Source organism: Gracilinanus agilis, chromosome 5 (assembly GCF_016433145.1).
Source record: "Gracilinanus agilis isolate LMUSP501 chromosome 5, AgileGrace, whole genome shotgun sequence".
Taxonomy (NCBI): Eukaryota; Metazoa; Chordata; class Mammalia; order Didelphimorphia; family Didelphidae; genus Gracilinanus; species Gracilinanus agilis.
Genome location: NC_058134.1, coordinates 231,339,118 through 231,358,657, shown reverse-complemented (window position 1 = coordinate 231,358,657; position 19,540 = coordinate 231,339,118). Strand labels below are relative to the sequence as shown.

The 19,540-nt window shown below is 36.0% G+C and overlaps 1 protein-coding gene across 1 annotated transcript in view; it reads right to left on the bottom strand.

Annotated features, from left to right (window-relative positions):
- Window positions 1-19,540, bottom strand: part of ANKS1B (ankyrin repeat and sterile alpha motif domain containing 1B) — a 1,330,035-nt gene that overhangs the window by 909,861 nt on the left and 400,634 nt on the right. The window contains exon 10 of the mRNA XM_044679159.1: window positions 11,109-11,274. Within this exon, the coding sequence (XP_044535094.1) occupies window positions 11,109-11,274 (166 nt within the window). The remainder of the gene's footprint in view (window positions 1-11,108; window positions 11,275-19,540) is intronic.

Below are 19,540 nucleotides of genomic sequence, written 5' to 3'. Positions count from 1 at the left end.
CCAGGAACTGATGCAAAGCGAAAGGAGCAGAGCCAGAAGAACATTGTACACAGAGACTGATATACTGTGGTAAAATTGAATGCAATGGACTTCTGTACTAGCAGCAATGCACTGACACAGGACAGCTCTGAGGGATTTATGGTAAAGACACTACCCACATTCAGAGGAAGAACTGCAGGAGAGGAAACATAGAAGAAAAACAACTGCTTGAACGCATGGGTTGAGGTGGACATGATTGGGGAGGTAGATTCGAAACTACCACACCAATGCAACTAACAACAATTTGGAAATAAGTTTTGATCAATGACACATGTTAAAATCAGTGGAAATGTGCATTGGCCATGGGTGAGGGGAGTGCGGGGGGTGAAGGGGAAAGTAGGAGCATAAATCATGTAACCATGTTAAAAATGAATATTAATAAATGTTTGAAAAAATAAAAAAAAATGAATCATGTGGAAAAAAGGAAGACCAAATGCAAACAACTATGCACAAAAATTCCATAGGATGACCCAGAGGAAATCTACAGATATATAAGGTATTATAAGATTAAGGCAAACTAGGAAATGTTTCTTGCAGAAAGTAAGACTTAGCTGATATTTGAATGAAGCCAGTTAAGGAAGTAGGTGCAAAAGTTGGAGGGGCTAGGGAAGGAGAACACATTAATGCACTGTTGGCGGAACTATAATTTGATTCAACCATTCTGGAAAGCAATTTGGAATTAGGTTGAGAGAATAAATGTCCACATCCTTCGCATCAGAGATTCCACAGGTAGTAAAACATCCCCCAGAGAGGTAACTGATAAAATGAATGACTCCATTTACACCAAAAATTTTAGAACAGAACCATTTGTAATAGCAAAGTATTAGGAAGAAAGTAGTTGGGAAGTAGCAAAACAAATTGTGTTGCATATATTTAAAGGAATATAACTGGACTGGATGTTACTGAATAAGAAAGAATAAATTGAATGGATGAATATTAAAAAGCATAGGAAGATGTATATGAAATGATGCAAAGTAAATGAAATCAAGAAAATATACCATGACGATAATGAAAACAGAAAGAACAAAACAATAAAAACTCAAATGTTGTGAAAAACTAATGACATTTCTTTTACCTCAGAGAAGAGATAGGTGAGACTACCTCTCCAAACTTGCTTGAAGAGATAGAGGGACCATAGCCTAAAACACCAGACTTTTTCTACAGATTGGTTAGTTTTGCCAAACTTTTTTCTTCTTCTACACTTGTTTCAAAGAATGGCTACAGAAAATTGGAATTATAATTGAAGTAAAATCGAAAGATGTTAATAAAATTTGCTTTAAAAAAGACATCAAAGACACCAAGTCTAAAAAGAGAAGACATTTCTCCTTCTCTTTGTACTTAAAAGAGGCACAAAAGTTTTAAATGAAATCCAAGATTTTTTTACAGTCTCAATAGTTGAATCTTTATCCAGCTGACCTCCTTTCATCTTTTTTTTTAACCCTTGTACTTCGGTGTATTGTCTCATAGGTGGAAGATTGGTAAGGGTGGGCAATGGGGGTCAAGTTACTTGCCCAGGGTCACACAGCTGGGAAGTGGCTGAGGCCGGGTTTGAACCTAGGACCTCCTGTCTCTAGGCCTGACTCTCACTCCACTGAGCTACCCAGCTGCCCCTTTAATTATTTTTTTAAGAAACATTTTCCATGGCTACATGATTTATGTTTTTACTTTCTCCTTCACCCCCTCAAACTTCCCCCGCCATAGCTAACTCACATTTCCACTGGTTTTAATATGTGTCATCAATCAAGACTTATTTCCATATTATTGATAGTTGCATTGATGTGGTCCTTTCGGGTCTACATCTCCAATCATGTCCGCCTCAACCCAAGTGTTCAAGCAGTTGTTTTTCTTCCGTGTTTCCACTCCTGCAGTTCTTCCTCTGAATGTGGGTAGGGTTCTTTTCCACAAATCCCTCAGAATTGTCCTGGGTCATTGGATTGCTGCTAGTACAGAAGTCCATTACATTCGATTTTACCACAGTGTTTAAGTCTCTGTGTACAGTGTTCTTCTGGCTCTGCTCCTTTCACTCTGCATCAATTCCTGGAGGTCTTTCCAGTTCACATAGAATTCCTCCAGTTTATTATTCCTTTAAGCACAATAGTATTCCATCACCAACATATACCACAATTTGTGCTGGAGACTCCGCACAGCACATGGGGGAGGTGTCCTGGGATTTTCCTTCTAAGCCCTCAGACCCGAGAGTTCAAGAATTGAAGCCTTTTTCTTGGTGTACCTCTTTAGTTATGCTGCAGTAGGGTTCCCCCTGCTCTGTCCCATTATTAGATTTTGTCCTCTTTCTTCTCAAAGTGCATTGTTTTCTATCTCGGTGTGTAAGGGTACAGAGGTTTTAAGATTCACTCAGTCTAAGCTGCCATCTTCCCGGAAAACCACAGATAGCAGCACCTCCTTTCATCTTGTTGAAAAACACCTCTTCCCACCAGGTAATTCAGTAAAGAGATGAATTTCCCTCCATCTCAAGGTCTAAGAGAACTTTAAAATTCCATCAGCAACGATGACTTAACATCGGTCAAGGCCAACTTAAAGCTGTTCCTCTAATCCCACCATTTCAGCAACTTGTCCAAACTTTGAATCACATCATCTGCTGGCTGGAAAGGCACTAAAATTATGGTGATATTACAGTCCTTCAATTCCAGTTTTTTCCTCACTGTACTTGGCTACATCATTCATAACAGACTACCATCAGTATAAGAGGATGGAAAGAACAATCAGAGGAAAGTCATAGGAAAAGAGGTCACATCTCAGCTCTACCACTTACTACCTACCTCAGGCAAGTCACTTAACCACTGTAGGATTCATCTTCAAAATGATGGTGTTAGATAAGACAGCTTCCAAGGTTCCTTCCAATTCTAAACCCATGACTCTATAAATTGCCTTCTAGGTGCTTGGAATGGACTGGTGGGAGAGGAAGTTTAATAGATCTTGACACCAATTCCTCCCAGCTGGCTCTAGATAGCACAACAGTTCTCAGGAAAGAATGAGAAGGACTGAGGAGGTAGTACTCCATCAGGATCAGGGAAGGACTGCTTTGGTTCAGAACTTACTTATTCTTTGGAAAAGCAATAGATGCTCATTACCCTTTACATGTGAAAGAGCTTAGGAAACTGGGTAGAAAGTACTACCTCTCCCTTGAAGGATCTGCTGAAGAGGAGATTTGGATTTGAGCAAGAACAACATGACTAGAAACATATGGCTGAATTCTCATTGTATGACTCTGAGAAAGTTGTCTGGCCTCTAAGAGGATCTAATTTCTCTGAAAGAGGGTTACTGTGAGGGTTAAATGAGATAATCTTTGTAAATCATTTAGTAAAGAGCATGGCACATATTAGGTGCTTGATAAAAACTTGCTCCTTTTTCCTTTTGTTGGCATAAAAATGTGAGGATTGGATATGGATCAGATAATCTCCAAGGTCCCTTTTATTTTATTTTTATTTTTTTAAACCCTTACCTTCTATCTTGGAGTCAATACTGTGTATTGGTCCCAAGGCAGAAGAGTGGTAAGGGCTAGGCAATGGGGGTTAAGTGACTTGCCCAGGGTCACACAGCTGGGAAGTGTCTGAGGTCAGATTTGAACCTAGGACCCCCCATCACTAGGCCTGGCTCTCAATCCACTGAGCTACCCAGCTGCCTCCTCCAAGGTCCCTTTTAACCCTAAATTTATGGTGATGTGTCTTGACCACAAATACTAACTGAAGCTTTAAGACATAGGTCTTCTAGCAACTCTTAGAAAAAAACAAAAAACCTTTACTGTCTGTCTTAGAATCAATACTAAGTATGGGTTCCCAAGGCAGAAGAGCAATAAGAGCTAGGCAGTGGGGGATAGGAAGGATCAGGCAGCCAGGAAGTGTCTGAGGCCAGATTTAAATCTAGGGCCCCCTGTTTCTATGTCTGGCTCTCTATCCACTGAGCTTATCTTCTACTATGGTGAAAAGAAAACAAAATAATTATGTTATTAAGAACAAAACAAATATAAAGTACTTTTTAGGAGAAACACTAACCATTGGGGAATTTTTCAAAGCATTTTGTAGGGGCTGCCACTTGACCTGAGTCATAAGGAAACTAGAATTTCTAGGGGGCAGAGGTAAGGAAGGAAAATATCCCAAGAAAGAAAGGCTAAACAAAGAAAGAGAGGTGATAGATGAAATGTCATGTATTGAGAAAAGTAAGTAGATCATTTTGACTGGAGTATAGAATCTGTGAGGGAAATTAATGTGAATTCATTTTTCCCATGATTGATTGTATATTTATGAGTCTTATGTGCAAAGGAATACTTCTCCATACTTCTCTCTTTCTGGGACCTATAGCCTGGCTATGTGGCAGACCTTTTATCTACATTCGAATTTCCAGGAAGGCATTATTTAATGTTTTCTTTGCTATCCAAATTTTCAAAAAAGGATTATGGGCTAATAGATTTGGAGCTGAAAAGTACTGCAGAGATCATCTAGTCCTGATCCCTCATTTTACAGATGGGGGCGCAAGAAGGTTGATCAACTTCCTTGAGGTCACAAAATATGTGCTGAAGCAAGAGTTTACATAGAGATCTTCAGAGCACTCTGATTTAAATCCAACACTTTTGAATACTTGGATAAAAAAATCAGGAGTCATGCTCCTGGATTAAATTTAAAACTCTATACTATATTTTGGATCCACTTTTTTAAGAACTGTTGGCAAAATAAGATAATATTTAAGGTGCTTGAAAAAATAGTAACAATTATGATGACAATCAGAATCATAAAGGAATATACAACAAGTACAACAACAACAACGGGTTGTCCAAAGTCCATTACAACTCTTCCAAAGATGGGGAACTCACCACTTCAGGAGATAACCCATTTCATTATCTAATGATTTTTTAAAGAAAACTTCTAAGAGATGCATATTATTAGGAAGTCATTATATTAGGTAAAGATTCCACTTCCCTCTCATTCTCAACCATTGGTCCTTTCTCACACTGCCACTCAAAGTGGAATAAAATAAGAGTATTTTCTGTTCTATCTGAAGGTCCTTCACATACATGAAGATGTTATGGAAGACAGGCAGGCAGAAAGGGAGCAGCTACTACCAAAGAGCCCTAGGGAAGGCACTGGCCTCTGCCACTCTGAGGTTGCCTGTAGGCAGCTGATGAGAGTAAGGAGAGCCTGTGGCTTTGGATCAACATTGTCAGAGCTTTTATTTTTAACCACTGGTGTGTTCTTTTAATGTTTCTCTACTAATTTGGTTCTTTCCTTTACATTTGACCCAACACTTTAGATTTTGAGACCAACAGAAGGCAAAAAGCTGAAATTGGAATGAGAAAGAGGTTGGTTCAAATTCCCCTCCTGACAGTCACTAGTTGTAAGTCTTAAGCAAATAATACCCTCTATGGGCCTCAGTTTCCTCATTTGTAAAAGGAAGGAGTTGGACTAAATGGCTTCTGAGGTAATTTCTAGCTTTAAATCTGTTCTTTTTAGATCCTATCATTAGACATACTAGTTACTCCTCCCTTTTGTGGTATTTTCATGTTCAAAAAACATCTTATCCATGCCTTCATCCAAAGCAATGATAAAGCACACTGAACACCATGAAGACAGGCCCCTCGAGCACTGCACTGATATCAAAACAGTAAAGACTATTTTTTCAGTCTGGTTCTGAAGTCAACCAAGTGCCTTACCATCTGGCTCAAAGCTCTTTCCCCACAAATAGCATCAAAAATGTTGTCAAATGCTTGGCTGAAATCTAGGTAAATTGTAAGGACAGCATTCTCCGGATCTAGTAACTCTACCAATAAAGGAAATGAACTTAGTCTGGCATGACCTATTTTTTAAAAAGCCATGGTTGCTCTTTGTGATCATTTCCATTTCTAAATATTCCACAACTGTCCCTTTAATAATAAAACTTGGGAATTTTGTCGGGAATCAAAGGCAAGTTCATCAAGCAATGGCTGGCAGTTTTCATTATTTTTCCTTTTTTTCTTACTCAAGAGAGCTGCCCTTCTGCAGCTTTGTGACATTTCCCCCATTCTCTCTATTTCCTCAAAGACCACCAAGAGTAACTTCTGTCCGCTTTAGTTCTTTTTTTCTGCTTGGATGTATCTCATCTGGTGACTTGGATTCAGTGGCACCTAGAGACTCTCTTATTATCTCCTTAATTATTTTCCATGTTGCTCCTCATTAGGCAGCTTTTGTTTTTCCCTTTCCAGCACAGAGCTTGATCTTGACAGAGGAAATAAATGCAGAATAAGAGCAGAGTGTTTCTTCCTTTTTCCATTCATCCACAATCATTATCCAATCAATTTTGAATTGAGCCTCTTCTTTACCCCAGCATAGCTTTAAAAAACTTCTTTTTTATTGTTTTTAGCATTTTTCCATCCTCAGCTCATTCCATACGTTAGTGATCCTGCCACTATTTTCATGACTAATTCATGCTTTATATTCTTTATCCATTCCTTGTCCAGGCTTTACTTTTCTGTATGTCTTTAAACAAAACTAAGTTGGTTAGTAAATTCTCTGCATATGTTTCCAGGCTTCTTGAGAAGCTCTTTGCCTTTTCATTGGCAGTGTTTTTTAAGTGACTTCAGAATGCCATTCCCAAGAGAACCCCAAACCTCATGAGCTGAGTTTCTAGGCTAAACTGTAGGCAATAAGATCCTATATATTTTTCTATTGACCTTTTGAAACTCATTCTTCCTAAATCCTTAATCTTCCTAAATAAAGTATCTTGGAATCTTATGTCAAGATTTCTGTTTTTCCTCAAATCATATTGTAAGCATTTCTTTAAGAAACTAGGTGGTTCAGTAGATAGAGCACTAGATGTAGAGTCAGAAAGACCTGAGTTCAAATGTGGACTCGGACATTTACTAGATATGTGACCCTGGGCAAGTCACTTTACCATAATTTCTTCAGTTACCTCATCTGTAAAATGAGCTAGAAAAGGAAACGACAAACCACTCCAGTATCTTTGCCAAGAAAACCCTAAATAGGGTCATGGAAGTATCAGACACGGCTAAAACTACTAATGACAAATCTGGCTGGGCACTCTACAGAATGCTCAAGAGACACAATGACAAAAATGCCCCCAAAGATTTGGGAGGAAACAACATTATTTTTGGAGAAGTAAATGGCAAGCATATCCAAAGCAAATAGAAGTATTTGCAGAATAGGTAGATGGACCATTTTGGATTGTCTTCTATAGCATTTCTGTGATTATCATCAGTCATTTAGTGTTATCTTCTATTGGTATGCTCAAACACTTGATAGATAGATAGATAGATAGATAGATAGATAGATAGATAGATAGATAGATAGATAGATAGATAGACAGACAGAGGAGAAAGATAGAGGAGAAAGATAGAGGAGATGGAGATAGAGGAGATAGATAGACAGAGAGTAGGAAGATAGAGAAGATGGAGAGATAGATAGATAGATAGATAGATAGATAGATAGATAGATAGATAGATAGACAGACTGATAATAGAATAGGTATGGGCAACAGGCTTATAATGTTATTGGTACAAGGAACTCCTGGTAAGAAAGGTCCTTTCTCTAGTATACTTTCTTGACTTAGAAGGTTGCCAAGGAGTAAGAAGCTAAGTGACTTGTTCAGTTAGACAGTTTATGTGAAAGGCAGGAATCAAAATCAGATCTTCTTGACTCTAAGACTGAATCTTTCTCCAGCATATTACTATATCCACAATCTTACTCTGCCTTAATGAAAAGGCTGGACAATTACAGTAAGTGCTATCTAAATGCTTAATTCTCTTAGTGAATATAATTACACAAAACAAGTACTTAAATATAAACTGTATCTTGTCCTTTGACTAGTGTTTTGATTCTACTTGTGTCTTGCAAGGCATGAGCTCTTGTAATAATATCTTAGGAGTATAACACAGCAGATACAATCTTACTGTCTATGAATTTTCCCCTATCCTATTTTCTATCTTTCTAAAAAAATCTCAGTAATGCTTTCTCTTTTATATAGTACATTCCACTCTGAACCACCCCTTCCTGTGGAACTCTTCCTTTTAAACAAAGACAAAAAAAATTAAGTGAAACCATCCAATTCATTAACTATGACTGAAAGCAAATGAGGCATTGTATACCTATGATCTGCAACTTCTCTTATCAAGAGAAAGAAATGTGAATTCTGTCACTGGTCCCTTTGAAACAAAGGTGGGTCATTGCATTTAATTGAGTTTCATATGTCATTTAGAGTTGTTTTCACATATGCTATTATAATCACTATGTATATTAATATCCTGCTTCTAATTCTTTCATTCTACTCCCTGGGATTGTTAGCTTTTTTTTGTATCATGGATGCTATTTAGTAGTCTAATGAAGCCTCTGGAATCCTTTTCAGAATAATAGTTTCAAATACATAGGATTACAAAGGAAATCAATTCTATTGAAATATAGTTATCAAATTATTTTTAAAAGCAATTTCACAGAACTGCATACACTTCTTAGGAATCTCAGTATCATAAATGTTTCTTATTTGGAGAAAAAAGGGGAATACAGATTTTGTGATCAGTGGTCACTGGAATACTTCAAAGACGGCACTTCTATTCTCTATGCTCATCTTTGGAATTAGTTCTTCTGTTGTGGTGGTGGTGGTGGTGGTGGTTGTGTCCTTTCCAAGCTGAAGATTATTCTCATTTATAGAAAAAGCAAAAGTTGAGAAGCTCTGCTCTTTTTGTCAATTATTATCATGATTCTAGCCGCAATGTACAAAATTCCTATGCCCTTTGGTCTCTCCCTTTACTCTAATACAGTTTTTAAAACTACCACCAAAACAAATTACTCATTTTGTTTTCCTTCACTTTCTTTGCCAGTTTCAACTCTTTGCCATATCTAATTCCTGCCACTATTTTTTATAAGTCAACCATTTAACCTTTGTAGTTATATATCTAAATCTATTAAATGGAGATAATGATATCTGAACTAGCTAGCTCCATCCCTGAGTTGTCATGAAGAAAAGGTTTTGTAAACTTTGATGCTCCATTAAACCCAAGCTATTATAAGTCATTCTAGTCTAATTATTAACACAGAGAAGAAAAGATTATTTCCATCATAAATTTTTTGAACGGTCCCTGGAACACCAACATACACACTTATTCCACAATCAATATCTCAATGCATTTTGTTCTTAATGTGAATTAAAATTATTTTAATTTAGAACTTAACTTTTAGGGGAAATGTAAATAAAATATATTATTATAAAAGTATTGACTTTAAAAATACATAGTGGAACTGTAGTAAGAAAGTAGTTAATGATATTTAATTGTACTGTGGGAATATTAAGAGAACTTATAATCTTACTGAAATTTTTCTAAACTAATACACAATATTTGGTAGGGAAAGGAAGGAAGTACAAATGTGTGTTTGTATATACATATGTATGTGCAGATATCTGTATATAAAAAGACATATAGATATATGGGAGCACATATACAAATTCACATGCATGCACACACACAGGCATAGATGATAGATAGATATTTCTCCAGAGGATTTCTCTAAATTTTCCAGACAAAATAGGAAAAAATTTCTAAGTACATGAATAATCTGTTAACAAGCATTTATTAAGGTCTGACTATGTACCAGACATTGTACTAAGTAGGTAGATGAGGCTTTGAATACAACACTAGGACTGGAGGCAAGAAGAGCAGAGTTCAAATTCTGTCTCATATGCTCACTAGCTCTGTGACTTAACCTCTGATTGCTTCAGTTTTCCATCTTTAAAATAAGGATAATAGTACTTGTCTCCAAAGACTGTCGCGATAATACTGGCAAAAGTGAATAGCATGGAGCCCAGAACACAATAGATACTATTGAAGTTCAGTCATTTTTTTTATAATTCTTTGTGATCCTTTTTGGGGTTTTCTTTGCAGAGATACTGGAGGGGTTTGCCATCTCCTTCTCCAGTTCATTTTACAAGTAAAGAAAATGAGATAAACAGGGTTAAGTGAGTTGTCCAGAGTAACCCACCTACTAATTGTCAAAGGGCAGATTTGAACCCAAGTCTTTTTGAGTTTATGTTTTGGAAAGCCTCTCCCTAATCCTCCATCATTTAAGAAGAGCAGGCAAGGAATTCATCTTACATTTCCCAAATGGCTAATGCCAAGGATTTCATGATCTCCATAAAGTTATAAATCTGTATGATGACATCAATTCTGAAACTCATACCTCCTCAGATCATTTTTTAACTCAACTAAAATACTTCATCATAAACTACCCCTTGGTTTCCTCTCTCCCAAGCTTCTGTTATTGTAAATTATACCTTATCGTTTTATGTTTTGCCTTGCGAGTAATAATTAGTTAATATTTGTTCATTTAAGGGATTTTATTTTGTAGTGGCATATGCATATGATGGAATGTCACTGTGCCATAAGAAATGACTGATGTGATCAACACAGAGAAGTACTACATGACTTCTGTGAACTGATGCAAAGTAATTTAAGGAGAGCTAAGGAAAACCACATATACAATAACTGCACCATTGTCAACAATAACAGCAATAACCCCAAAATGAATGTTACAAAGTTATAAAGGACACTCTCAGCCCCTAAAAGGAGCTATGGGCAAATATTTATGGCATATTTAAAAGTGATAATATCAAGAGCTCACATGCCCACCCCTTCAAGGTCTATAAAGTTCATTTTTCCCTCCACCCTTAGGAGGTAGTCAATGATAACAGTATTGCCCCTCATTTTACAGATGATCTTATTGAGACTTAGAGATAAAGTGACTTATCCAGTGTTACTTGTGAGAGTTAAAAACTCATAGCTATGTCTGCTGACTTGAAAGCCTTTTTCTTTCCAAGGTACTAGTTTGAAGCATTTTGAAAAATTGGCCAAAAAAGTCCAGAGTTTCTCCTAAAGTAAAATTAGCAGTCAGTATGCATGAGTTTATATAAACTGACTTCAACTTTTGTTGTTGGTCTTTTACAAACATTGGGATGGATGCTATTGGGTGCTTTTCTGTCAACACTTCGCTATGGTGAGTAAATCATACTGAAAGGACTGATTTTATACTTTTGTATGTATAGATATACAGGACTATCCCAAAGCATCCCATTACCTGTCCTTGAGGAAGGCGTCCTTGCTATTTCTAAGGAGCAAGGCTTCTTTGTGACCGCTGTGTCTGTGAGGTCACCTAGGCCATTTTCATTTTCAGCAGAAAATGGATCGAGGGAAGCTGATGGAACCATTTCCAGCGTATAATTTCTCTTCTTTGGATAGGACTCCTGAAAGGGAAGAGAAGAAGTTTCGTGATCAAAATACTTGGCACTGTTGGACTTGTAAAAACCCAAAGAGACAACTAGTTATGTTGCTTCTTCAAAACCGAGGGTAGGATAACTGATAAATAATCTGTAGGAGGAAGACAATTTGTGATTCTCAGTATCAGGAAAGAGTTTTAAAGATCTGATCATTCTCACTTAACTTACATTTCAAATAGTGATGAAAACTAGCATCAAACTCAAAAAGTCTGGCATGTTGGTCCTCTTGGAAGCATAATGGACCAGTGACCAAAGGCAAGAGAGTCTTTTCATCTCCCAGTGCCACAGGCAACTCTGAACCATTTATTTTGTCTCACAGACCCTTTTAATAGTCTGATGAAGCCTATGGACCACTTCTCAGAATAATACTGTAATTTTAATGCATGAAATACATAGGACTAGGAAGGTAAATAATTATAGTGAAATCATTATTTTAAAATGTTTAAATCTACAGGCCCAAGGTTAAAAATTTCTGATCCTTAGTGATCAATTAAAGAAAAGGTGCCATCCTACATTGGTGGGTTAGTTGGGTCTCATTCTCTTGATAAATTTCCTCTATTTGACATTTTTTTCCTCTGTTTTTTTATGCTTTAATTTTTCAAGTTTTATCTTTATTTTAATAACAAATTTACACATAAGTTTTTCCAAGTCATGATTCATGTTGTCTCCCTTGCATCTTCCCTCCCCCTCTTCATTTGCCATTGTTAACCCCTCGCTCGCCTGGATACCTTCTTCTCTCTGGGTTTTCATGACTCTGCTGCTTCTCCTCTTACATATCTGACTCCTTCTCATCTTTTTTTGCTGGATCATTGATATCTTGCTTCCTACACTGAGGGAATTTTTCAAGATTCTATCCTATCCCTATCTCTTTACTTCATACATTTTCCTGGTATCTTCATCAGTTCAAATGGGTTTAGGTATCATACACACATAACTCCATAACTCCAGATAGAACACATATATCATACATGTTTACACATATGTGAGTATTTATCTATTTTCATATATGCATACACAGATATAGTCAGCTAAGTGATTTAACCCTGTTTGTCTCCATTTTCTCATCTGTAAAATGAGGAGAAGGAAATGGCAAACAACTCCAGTTTCTTCATCAAGAAAACCCCAAATGAGGTCAGGAAGAGTTAAACACAACTGAAACAACTGAACAACACACATGTATGTACACATATGTATATATATCCTGCTGCAGTCTCTCTCCTGAGCTCCATTACCACATTACCAGTTACCTGGTGACATTCCAAATTGGACAAGGGTAAAACTAAATTATTTATCTTTCTCCCCAAAGTCTCCTCTCTTCCAAACTTTGATCTTCTCATCAAAGGTGCACTGCCCTTCAGTCTCCCACATTCCCAACCTTGACATTATCTTTAATTCTCTACTCTGTCACTTTACAAATCCAAACAGTTGCCAAATCTTGCCATTTCACAGTATTTAGAGCCCAGATAGAGAGTATAGGTTATCTGGTTTAAATCCCATCATTTTAAAGAAGAAGAAACTGAAGCTGAAAGAGATAAAGAAAATGACCCCAAATGACAAATGATAGAAAGTAGCAGAACCAGGTTTCAAACTTTTAATTTCAAAAAACTCAGTGTCCTTATTGGTATATGGTATAACAAATCATGGTATATGATATAACAAAGCCACAATTAAGCAACCAAATTAATTTTTTCACATGCTTTACTATCAAGATAAAGATATATCAGAAGAAAATATTACAGCACTGAGTTGTATCTTTCTCTCCACATTTTTCCTTACTTTTCAAAAAAAAAACAACCTTTCAAGATTTCTTTAAGGTTCAGTAAAATTTCTACTGCATCTACTTTACCTTCCATCTCTATATGCTTTTATTTTGGACCTGGCCTATGGCTTCTTTGGTGGAGCTCTATCTCTCTATGAGGAAACTCTCTAAGAATATCAGCAACTGTTCTACAATTTGCTGTCTTACAGAGTGTCCTGGGTGACTTGCCCAAAATCACAGAGATGAATACTTCACAGACAGGAATAGAATCTATCTTCTTGACTTTGAGGCTAGCTCTCCACCCATTAGGCCATACTGCCTCTAATACTGTACAATGAAAACTCATTTTAAGAATAATGGTTTTGAATAATGCCAAGATCATCAATGTTCAAATGTTCACTTATTTCCATTATAATCTACTGCGTGAGATAGGATATAATATAAATAAATTATTTATTTAAAAACTAAAAATTAAATGACAAAATTAAAAAGAAACAACTTTTAAAAGGTCAACTTGAGGGGGCATGTGGGTAGCTCAGTGGATTGAGAGCCAGGACTAGAGATGGAAGGTCTTGGGTTCAAATCTGGCCTCAGACACTTCCCAGCTGTGTGACTCTGGGCAAATCACTTAATCCCCATTGCCTAACCCTTACCACTCTTCTGCCTTGGAACCAATGCACAGTACTGATTCCAAGACAGAAGGTAAGGGCTGTTGTTTTGTTTTTTTTAAAGTGATCTTGATAGAGAGGAGGTTGAAATCCATGTCAGATGAAAAATGATTATAGACATATATTTAATCCAGAAAAGAGAAGATTTGGGGGAATCTGATAGTTATTTTCAAATATTTTAATGACTGTCATTAAGAAGAAAAATCCAATGTATTCTGCTTTCAAGGTGTAAGTCATTGGTTGAAGAGATGTTAACTATTAATCAACCCTTTCTAACAACCAGCCTTATGACACAGTCAGACTGAACATGGAGAAAGATTGTAGAAGACTACTGTAGAAAAATTTTTGCAATAGAAAGGCAAGTGACGCAAATGATCTCCAAAATCCTATTCAACTGGAAGAAATCTTATGATTTTATTTTTTAAGAGTCCAGAACAATCTTCCCTTGTTTAGAAAAATAAAGAAATGAGAACATCCATTGTATTTATGAAAATTATTTTAAAATTAAAGTTCCCATGGTAAATTATAATTGCTGAATATGAGAGCTAGGGGTGACTACAGTTGCCATCTAGTCAAATTTATAAACTGAAGGAATCCCCAATATAACATATTCAACAAGAGACTCACCAGTCTCTACTTGAAGACCTCCAAGGAGTGAGAAACCATGACCTCTCCCTACATCTCCTTTGTCTTTGGGAACTAGAAAAGTGTTCCTGACTAACTCTGCATTGATATCTTTGCAAATTATAACCAGCATTCCTATCTCTATCTTCTGGGTCCAAACAGAATATATCCAATCCTTCTTCCACATAACAGTCCTTTCAAATACTGAAGGACAGTTATCATGCCCTGCCCTCCCAGTCTTCTATATGTCAAACACAACCCATTTCTTTCAAGAAATCTTTAAATGTCATTGACTCAAGACCCTTTACCATCCTTATTACCTTCTCCTGGAGAATTAATATCTTATCAATATAATTCTTAAATTATGGTGCTCCATACTAGTGACAGTATTTCATATAAGGTCTATTTAGAGCAGAATATAATAGGTCCAGTATCTTCCCTTATCTGCAAGCTATTATATACCAGTCATTTTGACTTTTACCTTGCCACTTGTGGCATTTAAAATTATTGTAAGCCCTGAGAGACCACAACTCCCAGGACTCCCTTCTACAACTTCCTCTGACACCTCCCATAAAAGAGAAAGTTTGGAGCCTTTTCTGGGCTCTGCTCTTGGCTCTCAGATCCTCATCTCTTCTTCCCTTTCTATCTACCTCCTAGTTTTCCCTAGACCTTCCCCTTTCTAATTTAAATAAAACCTAGCTATTCTAAACCCTAAAGTTGCTCTCTGATCTTTTATTTGAGCCCCAAAGGGCTCTGGTCAATTTCCCCCTGCGGGGCTGGGGACCCCTACCTTCCTTTCCCTTTCTCTACCTTCCTCTCTCCTTTCTCCCTTCTTCCAATCCTCCTCCCTTCATCCCTTCACCCACACACTGGACTTCTATGAATATGGAAGAGAGAGTGAGGCTGTTGACTTTATGCAATTCTGCCTCACTTACATCCAAATGATGCACAAGTCATCATCCATGATGTCACTGGTCCTCTTTGAAAGGACAAACAACAACAATACCCCTTTAGCTGTAACTCAAGATTACACTAATTTAGACTACTATACACGACACAAGTGACTTATAGTGAAACTGCTGTCCACTAAAACCCTCAGATTGTTTTTAGAAATCTATTGAACCCAAGTTCAAGACTGTATTTGTTCCTACTTAATTGAATTATATTAGATTCATCTCAATGCTCTAGATATTCTGTAAAGTAATCCTTCCAGGTCTTGAATCTGTCACCCAGGGTAATTTAGAGAAGATTCTTGCTGCAAGAAAGATATGAGTTTGAGGGTGCTAGTTTGAGTCCCTGGCATATATAAAGCCATCATTCTAACAACTAGTTGTTTTTTTAAATACAGAGATGTCCTTCTATCACAGAAAGCCAAAGACTTAAAATGTCTTCTAAGTCATAATAATGATCAAAAAGGAAAGACCTTGGAAGGACAACTTTTAGTATGTTAGGGGAAAAAAACAATTTACTTTCCAGAAGCTTCTAAAAAGCCTTCAGCTAATTAAAAAATATTTACCACATTAGCTCACTTTTCTGAAATGTAATCCTTTGGAAAAGCAAAGCATTTCAGTGCAAGGGGTTAGTATTAATGTGGTTTAATTACCACATAGAGAAATGACAAGTTCACAGCATACAGTGTATATAAATAGACCTAATAAAGGAGACTTGGGTTCAAGCACTGTTTGTTAATTAGAACATAATGCTTTTCTGACAACATGGAAAAATCTTCTTTATTTTTCTAGTCTCCTTCTTGCTTTCCTTGAGCAAAAAGAGCAGAAGAAAAGATTTGGCTGAGGAAAAACCTAAATAGAAAAGAGAAGGTGAAAGTTGGGTAAATTCTGTGATGAAACATTCAGGTAAGAAATGGGAAGGAGTTCATGTAATGTCAGTTTGGAGTTTTATGTCTTTACCCAGTATTTGAGCATTTCCAATTCCATTTGGAACCTCTATGCATATAATCAACATGTCTGAAGGATGTGAAGGGACAGTTTGTGGGAGAAACTGCATAGTATAATGCAAAGAATCTTGGTCCTAGATTCAGAAAACTTGGGTTCCAATCCCACCTCTAATGCTTACAACTGTAACTTCAAACAAGTCACTTAACTCCTGTGGGACTAAGTTTTCTCTTCTGAAAGAGGATGGGGTTGGGTTTTTTTTTTTTGGCCTTTAAGGTCCCTTCCAACTCTAAATCTATGATGCTATGATCACTTCACAAGTAGATAAAAATCAAATCGGTAGAGGCAAAATTAGAATGCTTTATTAGATATTTTCTAAAATATACTAAATCAACAAGTATTTATTAAGTGCCTGCTATTTGTATACTCATAATTGTAAACTCATAATATCTTCATGGGTAAAAAACAAATTCTTTAAGGTAACTGAGAAGTTGCTAAAGCTTTAATAAAATACCACCAAATGAGGGGGAGTCCATTATCTACATGAGTATTATCTTCTATTTTATGAGATCTCTGATTTTTAGGAATTGTTTCCTTATAGCAATCCTAAATTTGTCTGTTTCTAACTTCCACTCATTGCTCCTACAAGTATGAGAAGATTGTAGTGTTCACTCATGAACAAACTATAAGACTTATTTCTACACATCTCATTTCTTAGTGGCAAATGGAGGCAGCTGAGCAGGATGAATTCTTTCTAGGTCTGCCTTCTGGAGATCAGGCAGAATGAATACAAATCCTCTCACATATGATAGCTCTTTAAATACTTAAATATATTTATCATGCGTTTCTGCAGTACTCTCTTAACAAGGGTAAATATTCCCTATTCTTACAATCAATCCTCTTGGGCATGATATTAAAACTGTTTACCATCCTGCTTTCTCTTCTCTGAATGTCTTCCTGCTCATTAAGGCCCTTCCTAAAAATGGTGGCCAAAACTGATCACAATATTCCAGATGTAGCCTAACCAAGACAACATGCAAAGAGATTATCCATGTCTCATTTTTAAAAGCTACTTCTCTGCCAATAAAAGAACACCACATAAGATTTATAAGCTCTCATCAAGCATCTGTAGGACAGAGGAAGTAGACCTTAAATGATGTGTGGTATTTAAGTTGAGAAGGGCAATCCAGGCATTCTCACTGTTTTTTCTCTTTTTTAATAAAAAGAATTAGTTATTTAATTTTTATTTGTTTTTTATCTTTGTTTTATCTTTCTTTTAAAAAATTTTGAGTTTCAAATTCTCTTCCTTCCTTTTCCATTGTGAATGCAAGAAACATGTTATCAACTATACATATGAAATCATTGAAATCATGTAAAACATAGTTCCATGTTAGCTATATTGAAAAACAAACAAAATTAAGTGAAAAAAATTATACTTCAGTCTGGATTAAGACTCCCTAAGTTCTTTCTTTGGATGTGAATAGCATTTTTCAACATAAGAATTGTCTCAGATCATTTTGTTGCTGAGAATAGAAAGTTATTCACAGTAGATTATTGTACAATATGGCAAATGTTAGGTATAATGTTCTCCTAGCCCTGCTCACTTCACTTTGCATCAGTGACTTGTTCAGCCATTCCCCAATTGATGGGCATCCCTTGAATTTCCAATTCTTTGCAAAAAGAGAGCTCTTATACATATTTTTGTTTGTAAAGATCCTTTTCCTTTTTCTTCAATCACTTTGGGATACAGACCTAGTAATAGATTGATGAGTTAAATGGTATGCATACTTTTATAGCACTTTGGGTATATTTCCATATTGTTCTTCAGAATGGTTAAATCAGTTCACAAATCCATCAACAATGCATTAGGGTGCCAATTTTTCCACATTCCCCCCAACATTTGGCATTTTTCTTTTCCACCATACTAGCAGTAATCCAGAGTTGTTTTAATGTGCAATTCTCTAATCAGTAGTGATTTTGAGAATTTTTCCATGACTATAGTTAGCTTTGATTTCTTCTTCTGAAAACTAACTGTTGATATCTATTAACCACTAATCAATTGAGGAATGATTCATATTCTTATGAATTTAACTCCATTCCCTACATATTTGAGAAATGAGGCCTTTATCAGAGAAACTTGTTGTGTTTATTTATTAGCTTCCCAGTTTTTTTTTTAAATCTTGGTAACATTGTTTTTATTTGGGCAAAATCTTTTTATTTAATGTAATAAAAATTATTCATTTTACATCCCATAATCATATTTGATCAGAAATTCTTCCCTTATCCAAAGATCTGGCCGGTAAAAATGTCCATGCTCCCCTAATTTGTTTAATATATCATCCTTCCTATTTTAATCATGTACCCATGTAGACCTTATCTTGGCCTAAAGTGTGAAATGTTAGTCTTGATCTGGTTTTTACTGAAATGCTTTCTAGTTTCTTAGCAGTTTTTGTCAAATAGTGAGTTCTTAGATCTAAAAGCCTAAATTCTTAGGTTTATCAAATACTAAATTACTGTGATAATTTGCTACTGTGTATTGTGTACCTCATCTTTTCTACTGATCCATCACTCTCTTTCTTAGCCAGAACCAGATTGTTTTGATGATTACCACTTTGTAATATAGTTTGAGAACTGGTACTGAAAGACCACCTTCCTTCACATTTTTCCCATCGATTCCTTTGATATTCATGATCTTTTATTCTCTGAGATAAATTTTCATTACTTTTTTCTTGCTTTATGAAATAATTTTTTGTCATTTGATTAGTATGGCACTGAATAAATGAATTATCTTAGGTAAAACTGTCATTTTTATTATATTTGTTTGGTCTACCTGGGAGCCATTAATATTCTTCCAACATATTATGATTGTCTTTATTTGTGATTTTGTAATTTATTTGTGTTTTGTAATTGTATCCATATGGTTCCTGGGTTTGTCTTCACAGATAGACTCCCAAGTACTTTATATTATCTGCAGTTAATTTAAATGAAACTTCTCTTTCTATTTCTGCCTGCTGGTCTTTGTTGGTGTTATATAGACATGGTGATGATTTATGTAGGTTTATTTTACATCCTGCAACTTTGCTTAAGTTGTTAATTATTTCAACTAGTTTTTAAAAATTGATTCTCTAAGTATACCATCATATTGTCTGCAAAAAGGGATAATTTAGCCTCCTCATTGCCTATTCTAATTTCTTCAGTTCCTCTTTCTTATTTGACTGCTATAGCTAGCATTTCTAGTACAATATTGAATACTAATGGCGATAAATGAATTGGGAAAGTAGGGAGGA